Source organism: Oncorhynchus masou, chromosome 5 (assembly GCF_036934945.1).
Source record: "Oncorhynchus masou masou isolate Uvic2021 chromosome 5, UVic_Omas_1.1, whole genome shotgun sequence".
Lineage (NCBI taxonomy): Eukaryota > Metazoa > Chordata > Actinopteri > Salmoniformes > Salmonidae > Oncorhynchus > Oncorhynchus masou.
The window spans coordinates 61615913-61643756 of record NC_088216.1 but is presented as its reverse complement, the minus strand read 5'-3'; the positions used below and the strand labels follow the sequence as shown (position 1 = coordinate 61643756).

The 27844-nt window shown below is 46.0% G+C and overlaps 1 protein-coding gene across 1 annotated transcript; it reads right to left on the bottom strand.

Moving 5' to 3' along the window:
* Nucleotides 1–1291: 1291 nt before the first annotated feature.
* Nucleotides 1292–27205, bottom strand: LOC135540048 (kelch domain-containing protein 8A-like). The gene is made up of 8 exons (XM_064966361.1): nucleotides 26919–27205; nucleotides 16365–16778; nucleotides 15974–16184; nucleotides 15649–15813; nucleotides 15166–15384; nucleotides 4359–4460; nucleotides 4104–4252; nucleotides 1292–2117 (listed from the first exon to the last, which is right to left on the bottom strand). The coding sequence occupies exons 2-8, from the start codon at nucleotides 16527–16529 to the stop codon at nucleotides 2064–2066; spliced, it is 1065 nt and encodes a 354-aa protein (XP_064822433.1). The 5' UTR covers nucleotides 16530–16778; nucleotides 26919–27205; the 3' UTR covers nucleotides 1292–2063.
* Nucleotides 27206–27844: the final 639 nt, after the last annotated feature.

Here is a 27844-nt window from a genome sequence, read left to right as displayed (position 1 = left end):
TAAATGGTGGCTATGTATTTGGTGCCAACACTGTGAGGATTGTAAGCCTGTTTAGTATGTTTTAAATCTCCCACAATTGATAGTTTATATGTTGTTTAATTGCCATCTAGTGGTGAATAGTGAGATTGCAAGGCCATTTTCAAAACCAACCAGATGCAGAGAATTGATAACAATTAAACAAAAATGATATAGATATAAGCACACTAGATACAGGTAGGAACTGGATGCACTCTATGGATTGGTTTTTTAAACTTCTGTTTTATTTTCTAAACAAGTTAGAAGAATATCTCATTGAACCCATACTGACTGTAGAAGTATCCATCTACTAGTTTGTGCTTATTAAATCACATCCTGAGAATGAAGCTATTCATGAATGATATTTCACATCAATCAATTGCCAATACACAGTGCACTAATGACAAACCCTAACATATGAACCAACGATTATTATTGCAGCTATGAGTATAACATATTTTCTAATATTGGGATGTTAAAGAGCTCTTTCTCCCAAACAAAACTTAAATAAGATTGAATAACACAACTGAATATACACCATTTGATATATACACTATATACTCATTGACTAATATATGAAAGTATGATATCACACCAATAGAATTCATATTGCCATAGCCAATACAAAGGCTACACTATCAAATGTGTGGAACAGTCAACTTTGGATAATTGCACTCCGTTTCCGTACAGTGTAGTTTTTCAGATACATGATTTGAATCGGCTCAGGATATCTGCATAATGCTCCAGTTAAGTGGAGCTGGAAACAGTGCTTGTATTCATGCCAGTCCAAGCAACTGCATACTGTACGTCAGGAGTTGACTGTACTTTAGGCCCTAGAAATGGGTGGACACTGACATGAGGTCATTTGCATCTACAGTATGAACAGCAAACTGTTGACAAACTGCACACATTTCCTATACAACATATATATATATACATACCTCTTAAGTAACAAAACAAACTGTTTTACCTTACTTTAGCCTTTACTTACTGTTAAGATATCATCTATATTTCCTGTCGAAAACATTTAATGCAAGGCAATCAGTAAGTCTACAACAATATATGTAAAAGTTAAAAATATTGAAGACCTTTCTAAGCTTTCTAAGATAATTCTATAGCAGGGTTCTCCAACCCTGTTCCTGGAGAGCTACCGTCCTGTAGGTTCACACCAACCCTGTTCCTGGAGAGCTACCGTCCTGTAGGTTCACACCAACCCTGTTCCTGGAGAGCTACCGTCCTGTAGGTTGTGAACCTATAGGATGGTAGATCTCCAGGATCAGGGTTGGAGTGAACCTATAGGATGGTAGATCTCCAGGAACAGGGTTGGAGAGCCTTGCCCTAAAGGGATATCACACACACAGTGCAGAGGAATCTTCTCATTACTAAAACTCGTATATATAACTTATTTACAGAGAAAGCCAGCTCCTCGTCTGTGTAGAGTATATTTGGATGCTGTGAGTCAGTATGATTATTATTGGGATCTAATCTGTGTTTGTATGAGTGTATATAGACAACCCAGCAGAGAGCAATGTTCTGTGTTTGTTTGAGTGTATATAGACAACCCAGCAGAGAGCAATGTTCTGTGTTTGTTTGAGTGTATATAGACAACCCAGCAGAGAGCAATGTTCTGTGTTTGTTTGAGTGTATATAGACAACCCAGCAGAGAGCAATGTTCTGTGTTTGTTTGAGTGTATATAGACAACCCAGCAGAGAGCAATGTTCTGTGTTTGTTTGAGTGTATATAGACAACCCAGCAGAGAGCAATGTTCTGTGTTTGTTTGAGTGTATATAGACAACCCAGCAGAGAGCAATGTTCTGTGTTTGTTTGAGTGTATATAGACAACCCAGCAGAGAGCAATGTTCTGTGTTTGTGGCATGACTTCCCCTTCCTTACTATTCTGCTATAGATCTTTGGAAAATATTGCACTTGTCCAAGACCAACAGCCGTTCTGAAAGCACTGGAGCCGCTGATCTTGAATAGAATGTTCCAGGAATCTTCTTGCTGTCATCCTGCTGTCAATCATCATGTAAGGGGCATGTCCTTGAGCCTACAGACACTCCTCCTCTTTTACGTACAGGATCTCATGGGCTGAACTAGGGACCTTATAGACAGACAGAGACAGACAGTCAAAAAAACAAGTATGTGTAACGGTGACTAACCCCATTCCGTACAAATCTGCGGAGGAAAAAACGGACCCCTCCGACGCTGTACGTTAAATTGTGACATGTCATGACGTGAAGCACAGCACGCACAATGCAACTCATTCTGTGTCGTACAGCCTCTCTCCACCAGGGGTAGCACTTCTCTTGCAGATTAAAAACAAGAAAAGGGACAGGGACAAGGTAAGGGCGGATATCTAGTCATTTTTTGCTTCATCACTTGCAAGCCATCATGACTCTCAAAAGCCACGGTTTACTTCTGAAGATAACTTTAGCGGCGCCCTAAAAAACAGATTACAATTCGACACAAACCTTCAAATAGTTATGTAATGACACGTTATATAAACTCTTTATTGTGTTTTATTTACATTTTAGAGGCGATAAATTGGACAGATCGGGTGAAATAAGCCGTTTCCCCACACTACACATCTGTCCTTTTCACTATCACTGAAGAGGTTTTGCTTCCCCACACTACACATCTGTCCTTTTCACTATCACTGAAGAGGTTTTGCTTCCCCACACTACACATCTGTCCTTTTCACTATCACTGAAGAGGTTTCGCTTCCCCACACTACACATCTGTCCTTTTCACTATCACTGAAGAGGTTTTGCTTCCCCACACTACACATCTGTCCTTTTCACTATCACTGAAGAGGTTTCGCTTCCCCACACTACACATCTGTCCTTTTCACTATCACTGAAGAGGTTTCGCTTCCCCACACTACACATCTGTCCTTTTCACTATCACTGAAGAGGTTTTGCTTCCCCACACTACACATCTGTCCTTTTCACTATCACTGAAGAGGTTTCGCTTCCCCACACTACACATCTGTCCTTTTCACTATCACTGAAGAGGTTTTGCTTCCCACACTACACATCTGTCCTTTTCACTATCACTGAAGAGGTTTCGCTTCCCACACTACACATCTGTCCTTTTCACTATCACTGAAGAGGTTTCGCTTCCCCCACACTACACATCTGTCCTTTTCACTATCACTGAAGAGGTTTTGCTTCCCCACACTACACATCTGTCCTTTTCACTATCACTGAAGAGGTTTCGCTTCCCCACACTACACATCTGTCCTTTTCACTATCACTGAAGAGGTTTCGCTTCCCCACACTACACATCTGTCCTTTTCACTATCACTGAAGAGGTTTCGCTTCCCCACACTACACATCTGTCCTTTTCACTATCACTGAAGAGGTTTCGCTTCCCCACACTACACATCTGTCCTTTTCACTATCACTGAAGAGGTTTCGCTTCCCCACACTACACATCTGTCCTTTTCACTATCACTGAAGAGGTTTCGCTTCCCCACACTACACATCTGTCCTTTTCACTATCACTGAAGAGGTTTCGCTTCCCCACACTACACATCTGTCCTTTTCACTATCACTGAAGAGGTTTCGCTTCCCCACACTACACATCTGTCCTTTTCACTATCACTGAAGAGGTTTCGCTTCCCCACACTACACATCTGTCCTTTTCACTATCACTGAAGAGGTTTCGCTTCCCCACACTACACATCTGTCCTTTTCACTATCACTGAAGAGGTTTTGCTTCCCCACACTACACATCTGTCCTTTTCACTATCACTGAAGAGGTTTTGCTTCCCCACACTACACATCTGTCCTTTTCACTATCACTGAAGAGGTTTCGCTTCCCCACCCGCCATTTTTAAAAAGACCCGACGGAGCTCATTGCCATATGGGATCATGCGGAGATGGGCATCATGAAGGTCTCGTCATTGATTTTGTTGGAAAGGGGAGAAATTTTGCTTTACAATGGTATTGATATTACAGTTGAGCTGGAAGTATTACATTTTTTGGGCGCTAAAATAAGGTCAATTGTACAGACCAGCGCGATGTACAAAAGTGAGTTAGTTAATGTTACGTGTGTGACAACATGCAGAGCAATATTCCAGCACCTGGTTAACTCCTCCAACCACCAGCAGGCGGTCCCTGATGACGATGGAGGAGGCGGAGCATCGTGGCATTGCCATAGGAACCAGTCTCTCCCACTTCCTCTTCTGAGGGTGGAAGGCTTCCACCGTGTCGAGAACTGAGGGTTGGTGACCTGGGGACCACACCCGGCGATCACACGTTGTCAAGACCAACTATGTGTCAACAAAAACACACATATACAGGCACATATACACGCACATTCACACTCCCTCCCTCACCAAGTCCTCCTGCTACAACCATCCTGCCCCTGAGGAAAGCTGAGGCGAAGTCAGCCCTCTTAGTCTTCATGGCCACCGTGTCCTCTGACTTCAGCCATGACCCTGGGGGGACAGGAGAGGATGATGTTAACACTTTTTAGTGGAGGCATTGAAGTGTTGTAAAGTCCACGTTGACCACTGCATGAAACATGTTTCTTTGTCCTGCCAATTCTGCAAGCTACAATTTGGTGTTCTTGAATGCCGGTGGCATCACAACTCAGTAATACTGTGCACACCATGAATACAAATGCACTCGCACTCACACCTAGGCACAATGCACGCACACACACCAAACTATCAGGTCAGGGCCCAAGATATTGGAAATAAGAAGAAAGAGACAATTTCACTATGAAACCAACAAGTCGGTACATTTTAATCGCTTCAAAAAGGAGAAAAACAAGATTATTCCCTCCTGCAGTCTGGCAGGAGGTGACCTCTGGAGTAAAATTGCATATTATTTACACTTCTACTTAGGCAAACACTTGTGTGGCTAAAGACGGTGAAACTATTTCAGGGAAACAGCAAACAGGGAGGATAAACAGTGCGTTTTTCAAGTCCTCATTTTAAGCTTTTATGTTGTGCCTCATCTGTCTGTAGGACGTTAAGTATTTCTGGCATCACAATCAGCTCCACAGCTCCACAGAGAGAGACAGAGGGAGAGAGAGAAACTGAACCAGCAGATAAAAGCACTGTGTTAACAAAAAGTTTTGATGCCAGCCCAGACTTGAACTTGAAAGGGAATAAGGCAGAGCACAGCTGGCGACAGGCACACTTCTCTGCCAAGGCCTCTGTTGTTGATGTGGTGGCTGGCTGGCACTCTCAGGGGCTTCCTCTAAATAACTTGTTTTAAACATATCACATTCAGCAGTAAGGAAGTTCCCTTCAGATTCAGAGTGAGGGGAACACACTAACACACTAGCAGGAAGACAGATCAGAGAGTTTAGTTGCTCTACTACAGATAGCTAAACTAGCAGGGACTGGAGATATTATAGTAAGTGGTGCAGTTAATGTACAGCACCAGTCAAACGTTTGGACACACCTACTAATTCAAGGGTTTTTCTTTATTTGTTACTATTTCTGTCACGCCTTGGTCATTGTATTTGTGTTTTCGTTATATATTTGGTTAGACCAGGGTGTGACTTGGGTAATTATGTATTGTTTTTTCGTATTGGGGTTTGTAGTGTTTGGGATTGTAGTTGATTAGGGGTGTGTGTGTGTTAATTAGGTTGGCTGCCTGAGGCGGTTCTCAATCAGAGTCAGGTGCTTCTCGTTGTCGCTGATTGGGAACCGTATTTAGGTAGCCTGATTTCGCTTTGCATTTCGTGGGTGATTGTTCCTGTCTCTGTGTAGGTTGCACCAGTCAGGCTGTATTAGGTTTCGTTCTGTTTGTTGTTTTTGTATTTATAGTTATTCGTGTATAGTTCGTTCGTTTTGTCTTCATCTAAATAAACATGAGTAACATACACGCTGCATTTCGGTCCGACTCTCCTTCAACAACAAAAGAACGCCGTTACAGAATCACCCACCAAACACGGACCGAGCAGCGTGTCAACAGGCAGGAGCAGCGCAAAGAAGAGCCGCGCAAAGAGGAGCCTCGTTTTAAGGATTTCTGGACATGGGAGGAAATCCTGGACGGAAGAGGACCCTGGGCTAAACCAGAAGAGTGTAGCCGCCCTAAAGCGCAGCAGGCGAAGAGTAAACAGGAGCAGCGTGTCTACAGGCAGGAGCAGCGCAAACAGGAGCTACACGAGAAACAACAGAAGCAGCTTCAGTGGGAGAGGCTACACCATTTGGAGAATTGGACATGGGAGGAGGAACTGGACGGAGAAGGACCCTGGGCTCAGCCTGGTGATTATCGCCTCCCCAAGGAAGAATTAGAAGCGGCTAAAGCGGAGAGGCGCAAATATGAGGAGGCAGCACGGCAATGTGGATGGAAGCCCGAAAAGCAGCCCCAAATTTTTTTTGGGGGGGGGCTATCAGGGGGAGTGGCTGAGTCAGGAGACAGACCTGAGTCAACTCTCCCTGTTTATTGTGAAGAGCCAAGGAGGAGGTCAGAACCAGTGTTGGAGGTGAGCGAAGCAGAGACTGTGAAGGAGTTAATGGGAAAATTGGAGGAGAGTTTAATGAGGGAGTTGCTAGTTTGGTGCTTTAGATATAATATTCGGCCGACGGAGCGTGTCGGGGATTTGATGGCACCTGGGTCAGCACTCCATACTAGTCCTGAGGTGCGTGTTAGTCGGCTGGTGGAAAGTGTGCCAGCCTCACGCACTAGGCCTCCTGTGTACCTACCTAGCCTTGCACGTCCTGTTCCAGTCCTGCTCTCAGGCTCTCCAGTACACCTTCACGGTCCAGTCCATCCTGTGCCACCTTCACACACCAGTCCTCCGGTAATAGCTCCTCACACCAGGCTTCCTGTGCCTGTCCTTTATCTAGAACCACCTCCACACCCCAGCCCTCCAGTAGCAGCTCCCCGCACTAGGCTTCCTGTGCGTGTCCTCGGCCCAATACCACCAGTGCCAGCACCACGCATCAGGCCTACAGTGCGCCTCGCCTGTTCAGCACAGCCAGCGCTTTCTCCCTCTCCTGCGCTGTCAGAGTCTCCCGTCTGTTCAGCGGTTTTAGAGCCTTCCTCCTCTACAGCGCTGCCGGAGCCTCCTGTTTGTATAGAGCAGCCTGAGCTGCCAGTCTACATTGAGCAGCCAGAGCTGTCAGTTTGTATAGAGCAGCCTGAGCTGTCAGTCTACATTGAGCAGCCAGAGCTGTCAGTTTGCATAGAGCAGCCTGAGCTGCCAGTCTACCTTGAGCAGCCAGAGCTGTCAGTTTGCATAGATCAGCCTGAGCTGCTAGTCTGTATGGAGCAGCTAGTCTGCATGGGGCAGCCAGAGCTGCCAGTCTGCAAAGAGCTGCCAGTCTGCATGGAGTTGCCAGTCTGCATAGAGCTGCCAGTCTCCATGAAGCCGCCAGAGCTGTCAGTCAGTATGGAGCAGCCAGAGCCTCCAGTCAGCATGGAGCAGCCAGAGCCGTCAGTCAGCATGAAGCAGCCAGATCTGCCAGTCAACCAGACTCTTCCAGATCTGCCTGTCAGCCAGACTCTTCCAGATCTGCCAGTCGACCAGACTCTTCCAGATCTGCCAGTCGACCAGACTCTTCCAGTCAGCCAGACTCTTCCAGATCTGCCAGTCAGCCAGACTCTTCCAGTCAGCCAGACTCTTCCAGTCAGCCAGACTCTTCCAGTCAGCCAGACTCTTCCAGATCTGCCAGTCGACCAGACTCTTCCAGATCTGCCAGTCGACCAGACTCTTCCAGATCTGCCAGTCGACCAGACTCTTCCAGATCTGCCAGTCGACCAGACTCTTCCAGATCTGCCAGTCGGCCAGACTCTTCCAGATCTGCCAGTCAGCCAGACTCTTCCAGATCTGCCAGACTCTTCCAGATCTGCCAGTCAACCAGACTCTTCCAGATCTGCCAGTCAACCAGACCCTTCCAGATCTGCCAGTCAACCAGACCCTTCCAGATCTGCCAGTCAGCCAGACTCTTCCAGATCTGCCAGACTCTTCCAGATCTGCCAGTCAACCAGACTCTTCCAGATCTGCCAGTCAACCAGACCCTTCCAGATCTGCCAGTCAACCAGACCCTTCCAGATCTGCCAGTCAGCCAGACTCTTCCAGATCTGCCAGTCAGCCAGACTCTTCCAGATCTGCCAGTCAGCCAGACTCTTCCAGATCTGCCAGTCAGCCAGACTCTTCCAGATCTGCCAGTCAGCCAGACTCTTCCAGATCTGCCAGTCAACCAGACCCTTCCAGATCTGCCAGTCAACCAGACCCTTCCAGATCTGCCAGTCAACCAGACTCTTCCAGATGTGCCAGTCAACCAGACCCTTCCAGATCTGCCAGTCAACCAGACTCTTCCAGATCTGCTAGTCAGCCAGGATCCGCCAGTCAGCCAGGATCCGCCAGTCAGCCAGGATCTGCCAGATCTGCCTGTCAGCCAGGATCCTCCAGTCAGCCAGGATCTGCCAGATCTGCCTGTCAGCCAGGATCCGCCAGTCAGCCAGGATCTGCCAGATCCGCCAGTCGGCCAGGATCCGCCAGTCGGCCAGGATCCGCCAGTCGGCCAGGATCCGCCAGTCGGCCTGGATCTGCCGGATTCAACTTCCTGGCTGGGCTTCATCTCAGTACTGGGTTTTTTCTCAGTACTGGGCTGCCTCTCAGTCCTGAGCTGCCCCTCTGTCCCGAGCTGCCCCTCTGTCCCGAGCTGCCCCTCTGTCCCGAGCTGTCCCTCAGTCCCGAGCTGTCCCTCAGTCCCGAGCTGTCCCTCAGTCCCGAGCTGTCCCTCAGTCCCGAGCTGCCTCAGTCCCGAGCTGCCCCTCAGTCACGAGCTGCTCTTCTATTATGTAGGGTTCTGGGTGAGGACTATTCGGCCATGGTCGGTGGTTAGGGTGGATTATCCATGGACGCGAAGGGGAGGAACAATGACAATTATGAAGTGGGGTCCACGTCCGGAGCCGGAACCGCCACCATGGACAGACGCCCACCCGGACCCTCCCTATGGTTTTGAGGTGCGTTCGGGAGTCCGCACCTTAGGGGGGGGTTCTGTCACGCCTTGGTCATTGTATTTGTGTTTTCGTTATATATTTGGTTAGACCAGGGTGTGACATGGGTTATTATGTATTGTTTTTTCGTATTGGGGTTTGTAGTGTTTGGGATTGTAGTTGATTAGGGGTGTGTGTGTGTGTGTGTTAATTAGGTTGGCTGCCTGAGGCGGTTCTCAATCAGAGTCAGGTGCTTCTCGTTGTCGCTGATTGGGAACCGTATTTAGGTAGCCTGATTTCGCTTTGCATTTCGTGGGTGATTGTTCCTGTCTCTGTGTAGGTTGCACCAGTCAGGCTGTATTAGGTTTCGTTCTGTTTGTTGTTTTTGTATTTATAGCTATTCGTGTATAGTTCGTTCGTTTTGTCTTCATCTAAATAAACATGAGTAACATACACGCTGCATTTCGGTCCGACTCTCCTTCAACAACAAAAGAACGCCGTTACAATTTCCTACATTGTAGAATAATAGTGAATACATCAAAACTATGAAATAACACATATGGAATCATGTAGTAACCAAAAAAGTGTTAAACAAGATTCTTCAAGGTCGCCAGCCTTTGCCTTGATGACAAATTTGCACACTCATTCTCTCAACCAGCTTCATGAGGTAGTCACCTAGAATGCATTTCAATAACAGGTTTTTCTTGTTAAAAGTTAAATAGTGGAATTTCTTCCCTTCTTAATGCTTTTGAGCCAGTCAGTTGTGTTGTGACAAGGTAGGGTTGGTACACAGAACATAGCCCTATTTGGTAAAAGACCAAGTCCATATTATGGCAAGAACAGCTCAAATAAGCAAAGAGAAACAACAGTCCATCATTACTTTAAGACACGAAGGTCCGTCAATCTGGAAAATGCCATGAACTTTGAAAGTTTCTTCAAGTGCAGTTGCAAAAACCATCAAGCGCTATGATGAAACTGGCTCATGAGGACCACCACAGGAAAGGAAGACCCAGAGTTACCTCTGCTGCAAAGGATAAGTTCATTAGAGTTTACTGCATTTCAGATTGCAGCCCAAATAAATGCTTCACAGAGTTCAAGTAACAGACACACCTCAACATCAACTGTTCAGAGGAGACTGCATGAATCAGGCCTTCATGGTCGAATTGCTGTAAAGAAACCACTACTTAAGGACACCAATAATAAGAAGAGACTTGCTTGGGCCAAGAAACACAAGCAATGGACATTAGACCGGTGGGAATCTGTCCTTTGGTCTGATGCTTCCAAATTGGAGATTTTTGATTACAACCGCCGTGTCTTTGTGAGACGTGGTGTGGGTGAACGGATGATCTCCGCATGTGTGGTTCCCACCGTAAAGCTTGGAGGAGGAGGTGTTATGGTGTGGAGGTGCTTTACTGTTGACACTGTCTGCGATTTATTTAGAATTCAAGGCACACTTAACCAGTATGGCCACCACAGCATTCTGGAACAATATACCATCCCATCTGGTATGCCCTTAGTGGGACTATTATTTGTTTTTCAACAGGACAATGACCCAATACCTCCAGGCAGTGTAAGGGCTATTTGACCAAGAAGGAGAGTGATGGAGTGCTGCATCAGATGACCTGGCCTCCATAATCACCCGACCTCAACCCAATTGAAATGTTTGTGATGAGATGGACCACAGGGTGAAGGAAAATCAGCTAAAAGGTGCTCAGTATATGTGGGAAAAGCATTCCAGGTGAAGCTGGTTGAGAGAATGCCAAAAGTGTGAAAAGCTGTCATCAAGGCAAAGTGTGGCTACTTTGAAGAATCTCAAATTTAAAATATATTTTGAATTGTTTAACCCTTTTTTTGCCCCCTTTGTTACCCCACCTTCCACAGTATTCACAGGGTTCAAGGAGAATATCTCCCCAGGGTGAGTGACAAGATGGGACACTGTCCACAAGGGGGCGTTGCTGATTCCTGTCTGTAGCTCACTAGTCCCTATGAGGTGTCTAGTGATACAGGTTATTGGCTCTGTAGGCGTTTAGTTGTTGGTAGCTGAGTCGCGGGAACGAGGAGGGTTGGACACGACCATGCTATTATCCCTCACACAGTCTCTGGTGCTCATATGAGCCCCCAAATGAGCAATCTGTTAAAATAGAAAGGGTCACTGTTTCAGAGCTGTCTGTCCCTTTCCCAGCTAGGTTATAAGGTGCTTTGTCGCCAATACCTATGACTGGTCGGTAGGGTAACCTCCACGATAATGTTTTTTTTCTGGGTCTATTTTTAATGCACACGGTCCAGCGCCTAAACCGCCTAAACCAATGAGGGTATGTCACTGGTCACCGGACCCAGAATGGGACGATCGGTAGGCAAACCTTGGCACATAAACACTCTGTTCTTTCAACAGAGTTCCACAGTTTTCACCATTGTTAAAAGTGTTTCCTCCTGTATGTGAGTTAGATGAAAAGTCTTCCTTCTCCAAGTTCAGTCACACGGTCGTCAAGAGTGGTGCGAATGGAAGAAGAACCAATCTCTCCCAGCCATTTCAGATGACACTACACAGGATTCTCACTGTCAGCTCCATCCAATGGCTGGCATGCGCAGTGTCGCCCTGGATCATGTGAACAGTGATGTCAGGGTACAGGCTACAATTGGTTGTGCGTCCCCCACACTTCTGCAGCGTCGTCATGTCGACTGTTCCCGAGGCCTCGGTGCCCGTTTTGAGTGAGGAAATATCCTCCATCTCCAGAAGCAGGCAATCTGAGTGGTTCCTGTGTCGAAGATCTGGGACTGCTGGTTCAGCCGGTACTCCTGGTTACGAAAAGGGGACTTTGTGTCTCATTCCAGAGAATGTGCCCTCAACAAGCATCTCCAGAATCTACAAACAGAATGAGCTGCCGGCTATTACAGCGATTGACTGGTGGGAGCTACTGTCCCATATTCAGTCTCTAGGCTTCATAAGAAAGTAGAAAAGGAGCTGTCTGACTCTGCGCATTCTGTTTCTGGGTCTCGAGCTAAACTCACGGACGGCGTACGGGTTCCGGCTCTGCTTAGACAAATTTTGTCTGGGTCACAGGGCGTTTTCACCAGTGCCTATGCCTGCTGGGGATGATGGCTTCTGTGATGGAAGTTGTTCCCTTGAGGCTTTTGTTGATAAGGCCCGTCCAGCGCTGAGTGCTATCCACTCACTTGGCCGCATCTCACAGCCTAAGCCGGTCGCTTCAGGTGTCCCTGTCAGGGTGTTGTGCGCTGTACGAAGACAACTCGAGTAGGGGGGTATGGTCACTGGTGCAGAGTGCACCGCATGTCAGTTATCCGGAGTATCTGGCGCCGGCGAGAACCAGTAATATGTCAGTGGTGGCGTGCATCAACAGATGGAGAGAGACTCCTAAACTCTCCCGCTGGGGAGCGGTGCAAACATACGGTGTCCTCAACTCGGGTGCCGACCGTTTATCCAGGTGTGACCCTCTCTCTCAGTAGTGGAGACTCTCCAAGGTATGGAACATTTATGTCACGGCCGACATAGATCTTTACATATTGAAAGAAAACCCGCAGTGTCGTCTGTTTGTTCTTGATGAGGGCACGAGTGCCCCGTTGGGAACCGACGCTCTGGCACACCAGTGGGCCCAGACCCTCCTTTATTTGTTTCCTTAGTGGGTCCCCCGGAAGGGTTTACCATTGATTGTTGTGGCTCTCCATTGGCCCAGGCAGCCTTGGTTCACGGAGACATTCGCCTTTTAGGTGGGGACCCATGGAAACTCCTGTTGCGCAGGGACCTATTGTCCCTGTTTGTCAAACGAGACTTGAGATTTGGTTCCTATGGGCCTAATCTGATGGCTCGAGGTTTACCTCTGAATGTTATTCCTACCGTTCAGTCTGCAAGGGCGCCCTCCACGAGAGGACTGTATGCGTATCAGTGACAAGCGTTTGAGCTCTGGTGCCAAGATAAAAGACTTTTCACTGCTCTGTGAGGGGCATACTTATGTTCTTACAGGGGGCATCTTACAAGCATTCTCCACTTTAAAAGTGTACATGTCCGCTGTATCGGCGTGTCATGTGGGAATTGATGGAACCTCACTGGGGGCTCACCCCCTGGTGGTGCGGTTCCTGAAAGGTGTACGTCGTCTCGGTTTTGTGTGTAGATTGATGGGGGGGGAAAATCTAATGAATCCATTTTAAAATAAGGCTGTAACGTGTAATGTGGAAAATGTGGCTGTAATGTGGAAAAAGTCTAGGGGTCTGAAGAGCAATGCCCTGTGTTCGGTGCGAGCTTTACGCAGGTACATTGAACAGACCCAGGATATCCGGTTATGTGATCAAGGTTTTGTCTGTTTTGCTAATCCAGCTCGCGGCAGGGCGCTCTCTAAACAGCGCCTCTCCCACTGGATTATGGATATCTTTTGTGAGGTTTTATCTCTTGGATGTCACTTCTCCCAGTGTAGCTGTTCTTACGGCTGGGACAGGGGAAAGTCACTAGGCAGCTCGCTATGTGCTCAACACCCAGACTGATGCATCTGGCGGGGTCAGTTCTGGGTGGTCAGTTCAGTTCGGCCATGTGCTCAACACCCAGACGGATGCATCTGGCGGGGTCAGTTCTGGGTGGTCAGTTCAGTTCGGCCATGTGCTCAACACCCAGACTGATGCATCTGGCGGGGTCAGTTCTGGGTGGTCAGTTCAGTTCGGCCATGTGCTCAACACCCAGACTGATGCATCTGGCGGGGTCAGTTCTGGGTGGTCAGTTCAGTTCGGCCATGTGCCGTTTAATTGAATTTCCTTTGGGGTCAGCTTGGTACGTGATTATATTTCCCCATAGTACAGCGATTCCCAAACTTAGACCTGGGCACCCCAGGGGATGCTGATTGTTTTTACTATTTTGCACACTGGTTTTCAGTCAACATTCTCTAAGGACATTAAAGAATGGATAAGTATAGCCATGATTGCGATACAGGGTATAATATCCCAGATTCCCTGTGTGTGAGTTGTAGACTCTGTGGGGAAAGAAAGAAAATAAAGCAATCTGTTTCTGAATCCTGTGATTGAAACATCTCCCTCCGACCTATAGCTGGTCTCCCATCTCATCTCCACTTAGATTAGATTGGGAGGGGTGTGAATGGGTCTTATTGTTGTTTACCGTGTGTGTGTGTGTGTGTGTGTGTGTGTGTGTGTGTGTATGTGTGTGCCTGAGGAGGGTAGAGTAAATGAATGTATAATATATCTGGAGTAAAACACAGACAGACAGACAGGCCGCACTGACATTCTCACTGAGGTGTTAGATTAGTATTCAGACTTCTACTGCTCCTTTCATTTGGCTTTGTTTGGGAAAATTCAAAAATACAAATGCGTGACAAAATACCCTACTGTCTGAAATTACTTATCGATTTTTTTCTCCCTGGTCTCTTCTCAATTTGATATTTTGTTATTCAGAGATTTCTTTCTGTGAGATGAAAAATAAGTCATTTTTTCCAGGAATATGAGATGTGTGTGTGCAGCATGCAGCCAGCGGGGACAAGCTTCTTACATTTAGAGAATTCATTTTCTTTGGGGAGAAATTCAATAGGATGACTGTCTGACAGACACCTTTAAAATTAATAGGAGACACTATCAGACACTATTAATAGGAGACACTATCACTACCCCACACACACACACACACACACACACACACACACACACACACACACACACACACACACACACACACACACACACACACACACACACACACACACACACACACACACACACACACACACACACACACACACACACACACACACACACACACACACACACACACACACACACACACACACACACACACACACACACACACACACACACACACACACACACACACACACACACACACACGGTGGCCTGGTGGTTAGAGCGTTGGACTAGTAACCGGAAGGTTGCAAGTTCAAACCCCCGAGCTGACAAGGTACAAATCTGTCATTCTGCCCCTGAACAGGCAGTTAACCCACTGTTCCTAGGCCATCATTGAAAATAAGAATTTGTTCTTAACTGACTTGCCTAAATAAAGGTTAAAAAAAAAACAAAGAAACACAGACACACTGTTTGTGTATGTCTTTGTACGTGAATTCTACATGTAGAGAGTGGTCTTTCTCCTAACTCTCTCTCAGATTTGCAGTGTGGCTTTTACAATATAATAGGACTTTATTGTCTTCCTGGAGAAGGGAATCAGTGCACTTACATGTATGTTTGTGTGTGTGTGTTCTTGGTGGTCTATACCCTGGTTAGTATCAAAGATGTTGACGTTCTTGGTGAATTTGGAGCTCTGGTGGCCTCCTCCCTTCCTCAGCCCCCCCAGCAGACACAGCCTCCCCGAACTGTCCCAGAACATGCCCCCGTACGAACGTTTACAAGGCATGTTGGGTAGTGTAGTCCAGGAGCGTGTCTCTGAGTCGTATACCTCGAAGACTTTCAACGTGCGTTTACACTGACGCCCACCTAGGGAGAACACACACACTTAGTATACTCTGCTGATGATGTGGATGTCCATTAAGGCAGTCCACCGCACCTCTCTGATTCAGAGGGGTTGGGTTAAATGCGGAAGACACATTTCGGTTGAATGCATTCAATTGTGCAACTGACTAGGTATCCCCTTTCCTCCTTCCCATTACACATGCAAACATGCACACACACACACACACACACGCACACACGCACATGCACACGCACATGCACACGCACATGCACACACCCTTTCCTTACCTGCCACGTAGATCTTGTTGCCCAGCAGGTGTGCGGTAGCGTCATACCGCGGTGTGGGCATAGGGGGCAGTAGTGCCCACACATCCTTCCTCATGTCATACTGCTGCAGTATACTACGGGGGAGCAGGTCTGCACCCATACCCCCTACAGCCAACGCACGTCCATCTACAGAGAGGTGAGAGAGAGAAAGAGACAAAGACAGCGAGAGGGGGGTAGAGAGAGAGGAGGGAGGGGAGGAGGTCAAAACTGAGCCAAAAACATGTTTCTGGTCATGTATAGAATGTGCAACTAACTATGAACAGTGAGTAACCCCCACCCTACACACCTTTCACAATGATGGCCACCCCCATCAGTGCTTCTCTGAGGGCGCTCCTCTTCCTCCACCTCCCTTCCTCTGTGTTGTACACCTCTACCACCTTCAGAGGGCGCTGGTCATCCCCTACACCGCCCACCACCAGGATCTGCTTGCCCAGCACCGCCACGGCCGTACCTGCCCGAGGGGTGGGCATGGGGGGAAGGCTCAGCCACCGGTCCCCCTGATAACAACAAACAATGAAGTGTAATTATATGGTTGTTTAGTCCTGTTATATTTGAACTGTGTGTATTCTTTGTTTAATCCTGTGTGTGTGTGTGTGTGTGTGTGTGTGTGTGTGTGTGTGTGTGTGTGTGTGTGTGTGTGTGTGTGTGTGTGTGTGTGTGTGTGTGCACCAACCTACCTCTGGAGAGTAGAGTTCTAAGGCTGGGGAGGGCCTCCCTGCAGCATCACAGCCCCCCAGCATGTACATCTGCCCCCCCACCTCCGCCAGGGAGTGGTAGACACGCCCGCTGGGCAGCCGTGCCAGGCTCTGCCAGTGAAACTCATGGGCCGAGGGCACAGACATCTCTATCTCAGCCCAGGGAAGGGAAGGGTTGCTGGGGGAGAGGTGAGGGTGATGTGGGTCCAGGGAACCAGAGGGAGATGGACAGGGTTAGCACCCCGGGGTATACAGCCGTGTCTTGGGGAAGAGCTACGAAAGTGGTGTTGTCAGGAGAGCCAGTGACCCAGGTGGAAATATACGGGGTAAAGCAAGGTCCGCAAAGCCCAGGCAGAGGCTCTTCCACTGGAGTTTACTACTGGCTCAGACTGGGTCCTGCAGGAAATGAGAGAGAAGGATGGTTAGTATGGAACAGGAAGGACATAAAGAGGCCTCATATAATTTCCCAATGACTCATTATATGGTCATTGAGCAGATGCTTCTAATCAAAGCAACCTTCAGCCAGTGGCGACCCGTCATTCACTTGTTTTCTGGCTTGCCTGTTTTGCATGTTATTTTGGCATTAATACGAGTCACATATCAGTTTGCAAACAATGTAAAAAAAAATATATATATATAATTGAGTTAATAAAGCCGCATACAAACATGGTCTCTTTGTTGTTTTCTTGAGTAAGGCAGCTCCAAAATGCAGGTGTTTCAGACTAGTTCAGTGCTTTCTATGGTGGTGGGGCAAGCCAGCAGAAAATATGGAGCGTTGCTCCGTGATAGGCTCAGTGTTCTGTCACTCATGGGGACACTACGTCACCGCCAACTCTAAGGGTAGAGCTATAAAGTTCTAGCCCCTTGGGTGCTGCCATAGTTACATTAGAAGTGCCCATCCATGAAGGCTCAAGGTCATTGGCCAAATCACGTTATATGTACAGTAGCTTTGATTGGACTGATCATGTCAACATCATACTTTCAGTCATCATCACGAATCAAGTCGACAATCTACAGGCAAATCCTTTCTAATCCTTGTCATATGAAGAGAAATTATAGATAAAACGTATCGGTGCTCATCGGCGATTGGACATAAACATTAAACAAGTTGGAAATCGCAAATTCAACAATGCGTGGTTTGGAAGGAATCAGTGACAGTGGCTTACTGCAAGCATTGCATAGCAATCACTAGCCTGCTATTCAGTGGAGTGGCTGTGATCACAAATCTGGGATTAAGGGGCTCTTTTCCAAGTTTAAAATGATAAACATTCAACATTACCCATCCTGTCAATGAAGCATGATTTGTGCCGCGCTCAAAACAACTGTTACCTCTGAACTGCGAAAACTTGACAGTGAGTTCAAGACAACTGGGAAGTCGAGAATAAACAAGCTCCGACTGGGAAAATACGTTTTGAATGGTCATCCAAATCCAAATCTAAATCCGGCCTCTTTCTAGAGCTACGACCTGAAGATCAATGACGTCATCATGATTCACCTTGTTTTTTTCCAGAGTTCCCAATTGTTTTGAAAGCACCATAAATCCAAAGAATGCCAGACTCTAATGACAAAATTTGCCCACAAAGGACCCCTGCGCCACCTTCCTGTTCAAGTGAGCACAGCAAAACAAGTTTAGTCCAAAAATGTATTGAATGCTGCTGCATAAATGTAGCTAAGAAAGTAATACTACGTGTATGTTGTGTAGTAACATGTTAGTAGCCCATGTGCCTCACCCTAATAATTTGGTCTATTTACCCCTCTTAATTTCACCTAATTTTCTGACTTGGTGGTGCACATGTAGCCTACAACCTGTTTTAGAGAAATGGAATCATTGAATATTGTAAGAGCTTTCATTGTCTGCTTATATGTCCCCTTTATTTATCCTATGGTTCTGACTTGGTGTACAGGGAGAACACTGTAAGAACAGCCCATGTTCTGAATTCTGTCGCTGTACATTTCAAAAGTGCTAAACAAATAGTTATATTGACTACGTCCGTCCTAGCTTGCTCACTAATGTCTTAATCGAATTTACGGATTGCCTTGTATCCTCTTGTCGTCCCCTTATGCCATAGTTTGTACATCTCAGTTGTCATTAGAAACCACATTTGTTTAAGCAAGTCAGCCATAACAGCTATGTTTTTTTAAAGGTAGTAAAAGAGGCTGAATGAATTGTTTCGCTGCCAGACAAGGCTGATGTTGGGACAGCTTTATGTAGGTCCTAACAGTTTGTGGGCACCGTTTGCCAACGTTATAGTGCAATTAATGTATTGTTTAGTGTTGTGGCTTTGCTGGTATGCATCCCACTTGTTATTTTTTTGGCCCCACCAACATTTCCATGCTAAAATTGCCACTGCCTACAGCAATTTACTTTTGAACAGATTGGATGTTCACTTAAACATAATTGGTCACTCAAACATAATTGGCTTACTTCAGTACAAATTTGTGTGGGTTTGGCACATTCAACAAAGGAAGTTTAGTTCATCTCTCCATCCATTTTCACTGTTTGACCACAATGCACTATATTCCCTAAAGAGTTCACACTACTGTCAAAGTGTGTATATGCAGTAGACAGATTCTTTGTCTCTCTGTCTCTCCCTTATCCCTCCTTCTGTCTTTGTCTGCACTCTCTCTCTTTTCTCTCTCTCTCTCTCTCTTTCTCTCTCTCTCTCGCTCTCTCTCTCTCTCTCTCTTTCTCTCTCTCTCTCTCTCTCTCTCTCTCTCTCTCTCTCTCTCTCTCTCTCTCTCTCTCTCTCTCTCTCTCTCGCTCTCTCTCGTCAGGCTGTCATACCTTTCTTCCAATCGCAAACAGACAAATAAAAGGAAGAGAGAGATTGAAGAGAGAGACACTTCTTTAGAATATATTTTATTCTCTTTGGAACATTTGAGTGCAGGGATGGGTTACCATAGAAACAGTGACATGTGTTGTTGTGAGGGTACAGAGTTCCACCCAGTCAGTATATTGTTTGGTTTGGTTTTAATAATGGATTAAAGAAAAGCATAACAGCAAATAAAAGCTGCGGTGTTGTTCTCCACTCTGACCCCGGCAGGCAGAGTCTTGTTAGCGAGGTAGGATTGCTTTCTCCTGTTGTGCCTTGCAGAGCATGTTAATTGCAATCTGTAACCGATTTTGCTTCACCACATCTTTCTTTAATTAACTGCTTGAACATTTTGAGATCAACAGAAGTTCCACCAGCACCCACGTAAGTCGTTCACAATCAGCATGCATCTCTTTCCAAACTTTTAATTAGTTAGTCTCCCACGGCTCGTTCCCTTTATATCCACAAATTGTCCCCTCGTACAGCAGTTCCAACAACAGTGTTCATGCTGGGTTGGGTTTAAATAAACGGACACCCAGGAGAGCCAATCAATGCTAGGGCCATAAAACTGCTGCTCTAACGTCGTCATCAAATCCAATTCAATGCAGCACAAACACAATCCAACACGGCTTCATTCCACTCATACAAGGCTGTCCACACTAAGGTGGATGACTCACTGACTTCCAACACAGTACAATAACGGTGCTGGCCCCATGAGACCCAGACAGAGACGAGATCCAGATATATACAAACCTACCCTAGAACTGTTCATGTAGTAGCTTTTAATACACTACTCCTGACTGCAGTTCTACACTGGTGTTTTACCAGCCTGGGGACTTGTTATACAGCAGTATACTGTTTATGCTATTCTTTGTTTAAAGAGTTACAGCACAGTACAGTGCAAGAAGGTAGTCTATCACAGTGTCACACCACCCTGCAGGCTACCGTTACTGCTTAGAACTATTTGAAGAGCAAGAGAAACATTCTCTCGACAGGGCCAAATATAGGAATTAGAAAATCTCATCCTCATGTTTCATCACTACAAAAGTTGTATCAAGGAATTTCCGTGTTCGTCTATTCCCTCTCATTCGGTTCTGCCTGCATTCATTAGTATCCGCAATGCTGTCCTGCTTCCTGATGATAGAAAATATGTTTTCAATGAAAACGATGACAAGAACAACCTAGACGTTTGGTTTAAATGTCTCCACTGTTAGCTTGAGGCAATAACTTTATTTCAATACTTGTTGTTGTACAGTATGTATGTTCACACACAGAAACACACTGACTTTCAGCTATATCTTCCCATTTATATCAGCAACTGACACACAAACAGCAAATCAATAACAATGAGAAATGCATCTCTTGGAGCTACTGTACTCAGTGAAGGGCAGTGGTCACCAACCCTGTTCCTGGACACCTACAGGGTGTGCAGACATTTGTTACAGCCCATCACTAACACACAGAAATTCAGCTAATCAAGGCCCTGCAGTTGATTAGTAGAATCAGGCGTGTTAGTGGTGCTAGATTAAAGGACCAAGGTTGGACCAGCTGATGTAAGGCTGTTGGCTGAGGCCAGGCCACTAAGTGATTATCCATATGACTAATTATATCTAACAGCTCATTGTCTCTCTCTCACTCAGGGGGTTTGACCTGATGAGCCTTGGGTCAATACACAATGGCAACGATGAGAGGAGGCCAAGTCAGCTCTCTCTCTGCTGTTTATACAGTAACTTACTGACAGCCAGCTACCTGTAAATTACTGTAAAAAATGTATGGTAACTTAATATACCCTTTTCTTACAGTTACTTACAGGTAACTGGCTGCTAGTGAACACAACAGGATATTTGTTTTTACAATGTAGAATCAGGCGCTGTCTGTCTCGCCCTCCTGGCATCGCACGTGTGTTTGTGTATGTGTGTGTGTCTGTGTGCTGTCTGTGTGTGAGTGAATGTGCTCTCTCGCTCACATGCTTTTCGGTAAACAGCTGCTGTAAAAGCAGACCAATCGTTTCCATAGCAACCCAGCAGCATGCATACAGGCAGCACAAGCGGATGCAAGGCGGAATGACCAAGAGGTGATGATGTCACAATGAGAGCTGAGAATATCAAAAGCTGAGATAGAATGACACCCTATCTGCCAAATAACAGACCACTGTAGACTAGAACATGTCTCTAGACTAGAACACGTCCCTATAAATGAATATAAGGCCTGACACCCATCCCAACAATAAGCTAATATTCCTTTATAATTATAAGATAGGTGCATTTGTCCTATTTCACACATATACAAGTGTGTATTATAAGCATGTGAATTGTATATTATTTGTGCATATCACATACCCCCTGAGCCACCCTCAGAGAGTGGGGTCAAGGCCAGGGATCAGCCATTATTGACAGCAACCCTGGAGCAATTAGGGTTATGTGCCTTGATCGAGGGCATTTCAAAAGAATGTTCACCTAGTCAGCTCAAGGATTTCAACCAGCAACCTTCAGTTACTGACCCAATGCTCTTAACCGCTAGGCTACCTGTTGCCCATGTTTAACGTTGGCCAAACAGATATAGTCTTCATATATGTAGGCATCAAGGCAAAGAATGGAAGACACTGGAGCTGCTACTGTATAGATCAATATGATGTAATCATCATGACGTATAAGTTACCAGACACGGTCTCAGGGAAGGCTAACCCTGGAGATCCCTTCAATCGCCATGAGTTCAAGTCCCCGCGATATGCAACTGTTTAGGGAAGTCCGGAACCAATACACGCAGTCAGTCAGGAAAGCTAAGGCCAGCTTCTTCAGGCAGAAGTTTGCATCCTGTAGCTCCAACTCCAAAAAGTTCTGGGACACTGTGAAGTCCATGGAGAACAAGAGCACCTCCTCCCAGCTGCCCACTGCACTGAGGCTAGGGAACACGGTCACCACCGACAAATCCATGATTATTGAAAACTTCAACAAGCATTTCTCAACGGCTGGCCATGCCTTCCGCCTGGCTACTCCAACCTCGACCAACAGCTCCGCCCCCCCGCAGCTCCTCGCCCAAGCCTCTCCAGGTTCTCCTTTACCCAAATCCAGATAGCAGATGTTCTGAAAGAGCTGCAAAACCTGGACCCGTATAAATCAGCTGGGCTTGACAATCTGGACCCTCTATTTCTGAAACTATCCGCCGCCATTGTCGCAACCCCTATTACCAGCCTGTTCAACCTCTCTTTCATATCGTCTGAGATCCCCAAGGATTGGAAAGCTGCCGCAGTCATCCCCCTCTTCAAAGGGGGAGACACCCTGGACCCAAACTGTTACAGACCTATATCCATTCTGCCTTGCCTATCTAAGGTCTTCGAAAGCCAAGTCAACAAACAAGTCACTGACCATCTCGAATCCCACCGTACCTTCTCCGCTATGCAATCTGGTTTCCGAGCCGGTCACGGGTGCACCTCAGCCACACTCAAGGTACTAAACGACATCATAACCGCCATCGATAAAAGACAGTACTGTGCAGCCGTCTTCATCGACCTTCCCAAGGCTTTTGACTCTGTCAATCACCATATTCTTATCGGCAGACTCAGTAGCCTCGGTTTTTCGGATGACTGCCTTGCCTGGTTCACCAATTACTTTGCAGACAGAGTTCAGTGTGTCAAATCGGAGGGCATGCTGTCCGGTCCTCTGGCAGTCTCTATGGGGGTGCCACAGGGTTCAATTCTCGGGCCGACTCTTTTCTCTGTATATATCAATGATGTTGCTCTTGCTGCGGGCGATTCCCTGATCCACCTCTACGCAGACGACACCATTCTATATACTTTCGGCCCGTCATTGGACACTGTGCTATCTAACCTCCAAACGAGCTTCAATGCCATACAACACTCCTTCCGTGGCCTCCAACTGCTCTTAAACGCTAGTAAAACCAAATGCATGCTTTTCAACCGATCGCTGCCTGCACCCGCATGCCCGACTAGCATCACCACACTGGATGGTTCCGACCTTGAATATGTGGACACCTATAAGTACCTAGGTGTCTGGCTAGACTGCAAACTCTCCTTCCAGACCCATATCAAACATCTCCAATCGAAAATCAAATCAAGAGTCGGCTTTCTATTCCATAACAAAGCCTCCTTCACTCACGCTGCCAAGCTTACCCTAGTAAAACTGACTATCCTACCGATCCTCGACTTCGGCAATGTCATCTACAAAATTGCTTCCAACACTCTTCTCAGCAAACTGGATGCAGTTTATCACAGTGCCATCCGTTTTGTCACTAAAGCACCTTATACTACCCACCACTGCGACTTGTATGCTCTAGTCGGCTGGCCCTCGCTACATATTCGTCGCAAGACCCACTGGCTCCAGGTCGTCTAGAAGGCCATGCTAGGTAAAGCTCCGTCTTATCTCAGTTCACTGGTCACGATGGCAACACCCATCCGTAGCACGCGCTCCAGCAGGTGTATCTCACTGATCATCCCTAAAGCCAACACCTCATTCGGCCGCCTTTCGTTCCAGTACTCTGCTGCCTGTGACTGGAACGAATTGCAAAAATCGCTGAAGTTGGAGACCTTTATCTCCCTCACCAACTTCAAACATCAGCTATCTGAGCAGCTAACCGATCGCTGCAGCTGTACATAATCTATTGGTAAATAGCCCACCCATTTTCACCTACCTCATCCCCACAGTTTTTATTTATTTACTTTTCTGCTCTTTTGCACACCAATATCTCTACCTGTACATGATCATTTATCAATCCAGTGTTAATCTGCAATATTGTAATTATTCGCCTACTTCCTCATGCCTTTTGCACACATTGTATATAGACTCCCCTTTTTTCTTCTACTGTGTTGTTGACTTGTTAATTGTTTACTCCATGTGTAACGCTGTGTTGTCTGTTCACACTGCTATGCTTTATCTTGGCCAGGTCGCAGTTGTAAATGAGAACTTGTTCTCAACTAGCCTACCTGGTTAAATAAAGGTGAAATAAAATAAAAAATAAAAAATAAAAGTTAGGTAAATCTGCTTTTAGTTTTTATGAGCATCAAATGTGGAGAAAAATCTAGAATTGGCTTACTATTTCGCAACAAAGCAACCTTCACTCATGCCGCCAAACATACCCTGACTATCCTACCAATCCCTGACTTTGGTGATGTCATTTACAAAATAGCCCCCAATACTCTACTCAGCAAACTGGATGTAGTCTATCACAGTGACATCCGTTTTATCACCAAAGCCCCATATACTTCCCACCACTGCGACCTGTATGCTCTCGTTGGCTGGCCCTCACTACATATCCGTCGCCAAACCCACTGGCTCTAGGTCATCTAGAAGTGTTTGCTTGGTAAAGCCCCGCCTTATCTCAGCTCAATGGTCACCATAGCAACACCCACCCGTAGGACGCGCTCCAGCAGGTACATTGCACTGGTCATCCCCAAAGCCAACACTTCCTTTGTCCTCCTTTCCTTCCAGTTCTACTGGCACATCATCATCTGCACATATATCACTCCAGTTTTAATACTAAATTGTAATTATTTCTTGCCTTTATGGCCTATTTATTGCCTACCTCCCTACTCTTCTACATTTCCACACACTGTACATAGATCTCTCTATTTATTATTTTATTTTGTGTTATTGACTGTACGTTTCTTTATGTGTAACTCTGTGTTGTTGTTTTTGTCGCACTGCTTTGCTTTATCTTGGCCAGATCGCAGTTGTAAATGAGAACTTGTTTTCAACTGACCTACCTGGTTAAATAAAGGTGAAATAATAATAAAAAATAAACACTGCAGGCGTACTGCACTGTACATTACTCCTGCAAACACACACAAACACACAGACACTCAGTCAGTACACTGGCTGCTGGGTGGGAGAACCATTAGAAATGCCAATGTGGCAGCCTGGAAAAGGCATGAGCGCAGAAAGAGAGAGGGCATAGAGTGAGAGTAAAGAGAGAGGGAAAGAAGGAAAGAGAGATGAGGGGAGTATTGAGTAGGAGTGGGATAAAAGAGGGAGTATTGCTAAGGTAGATAATGAGAGTGAGATGACTGATAGAGCAATAAAGGGATGGAAGAACAAGTAGAGGTATTGATGGTAGTTCTATTACAAAGGGGAGCCAGGGACACAGTACCCCCTATAGGATTTTATACTTAATTACTACTATTGTGTGTATGTGTGTGTGTGTGTGTGTGTGTGTGTGTGTGTGTGTGTGTGTGTGTGTGTGTGTGTGTGTGTGTGTGTGTGTGTGTGTGTGTGTGTGTGTGAGAGAGAGAATGAGAGGGGGAATAAGGGGAAAGAAAGAGAGCCTACAGAACCAGTCTAACTATTTCTCCCGTGTCAGCAGAACGTCACTCTCTGCTGTGCTGACTGGGCCAGCAAGATGGAGACAAAAAGAGAGAGGGGTGAGGGGGAAGGGGACTGCCAAGGCTCCAGCAGTGAGAGGATACAGACTGACAGGCCAAACTCCAGAGCTGTTAACTTTGGCAGAGTGGTCGTGGGCCTCAGTCTTCTGTTTGCACAAGCAATAAGGAGAGTTACCCAGAGCAGCTTTACAATTGCCTCAAAATTGTTTGTATTTATTTAGCAAGAACCACAAGTATCTCCATGCACAATGCACAGGTCCATTGATTTATAGGGCATTCATGACTGTAGGTAATTAATAGATGCTAAGAGGAGTGGAGGATGGAGAGAAGAAGTAAAGAGAGGAGAGGATTTCAGTCGCTATTCAACTCAGTGGGTGTCCCAGATCTCCCAGCCTTGCTACTGGCTGTATAGCGTGTGTTTGAGTCCGGGTTACACAGCCAGCCAGTCAGCATACAAATGACCTTTCAGACTGAAAATGGCATGAGTCATTATTAATTCTCCTTTTCAGCACTATTCTCCTTATGACTACCAAGAGTACAGTCATGACCAACAACACCAACCTCGTTACTACTACCACAATCATCATCATCATCATCTTACCACTTGTAAAAAATAACAAGTTAGAACTGGAAAAGAGATAATAGGTCTAGTACAATTAATAATAGGTTTATAAGCTACTGTATGTATCGTACACTTATCTGTGATTTATTGAGGTGCACTCACCAGCATGGTCACATAAACTAGCTGTAACATAGTACACAGAAATACCGGAAATTAAAATTAGTATATGTTACTTTTGGTATGGGTACATAAGACAGAAGGTTAATTAAGGAAAAAGATAAAGTGGGTAGGTTGGTCGGGATGGATGGATGATGATGGGCGGGCGTATAACGTCTAGCAACCCAATGGTTGCGTGTCCGAATCTCATCGCCGGCAACTATTTACCGGGCGGGCATATAACGCCAACATCTAGCAACCCAAACTTTGCAACTACTTAGCATGTTAGCTCTCCTAACCTTAACCTTAACCCTAACCTTAACCCCAATCTCTAACTCCTAGCCTAGCTAAGGTTAGCTAACGTTAGTGTTAGCCACGTAGCCACATACCTAACGTTAGCCACAACACATTGGAATTCGTAACATATCATAAGAAATGGATGATCGACATCCACAAATTAATACAAACCATACCAAACATAACATATCATACTAATTGGAGTGTCCCGGATTCACATTTACTATGTTAAGCCTACACCTGAGTCCAGGTTGCACACACACACACACACATACACTGGCCTCAGAAAAGTTGAACACAAAGCGGACACGGCGCTTGCAATGACAGGTCGGTCACATTAAGCGACAATATTTCAAATAATCCTTCTTACTTACTTTTCTATCCTCACGCTGTCCGATTTCTCCCAGATATTCTCTCCGTCTGAGTCTTTGCTGGGAAGGCTGAGAGATGGAGAGAGAAGCTTCAGTGCAATAATCCACCCGAGAAATAGACACTCCCTCCTTCCTCTCTTCTCGCTGGTTTAGCAGTGTGTTTTCGCAGTAAAACAGGCACTGGTAGTAGCGCACTCTGAAAATGTATGTTCAAATAAGCCCAACCACTTCCATCCTTCGTCATTATGTGGGTCACACTTGAAATAGGAATTTCTGCTTTCGCCGTAGCCTACTGGTTGTCATTCATACATGAATTGTGGAATAAGGAGGGTCGGCCGCTGTGCCATGCCGATAACCCACATCGCACTCTGACACACTTTTTTACACCTTTTAATTGTAGGCCTAACAGACATTTTTCATACAAAGAAAATCACTGAAATGTTTTTCCCTTCATAAATATTTTATAAGTGAGTACATACAGCGCGTGGGGATTTTAGCATGTACATATTGGTGGAGCAAACACAACATTTTTGGGGGGATGCATGCCAGCAAAGCCACTACACAACACTAAACAATACATGCACTATAACGGTGATAAACGGTGCCTACATAAAGCTTTTCCATCAGCAGAGCTTTCTTTTCAGCACCATGGAGTGAATCCTTGCCACTGCTACACCTGGCTATCAGCTGAGCCTCGACTTGCAGCGAAACAGTTCATTAATTTACTGCCTTTAAAAAAAAAACATAGCTGATATGGCGGACTTGCTTAATCAAATCTGATTTCTACTGACAGTTGATATGCACAAACTATGGCATAAAGGAACGACGAGCAGATAAAAGGCAATCCGTAATTTCGATTAAGACCTTCATGAGCGGGCTAGGATGGATGTGGCCAATATAACTATTTGTTCAGCACTTTTGAAATGGAC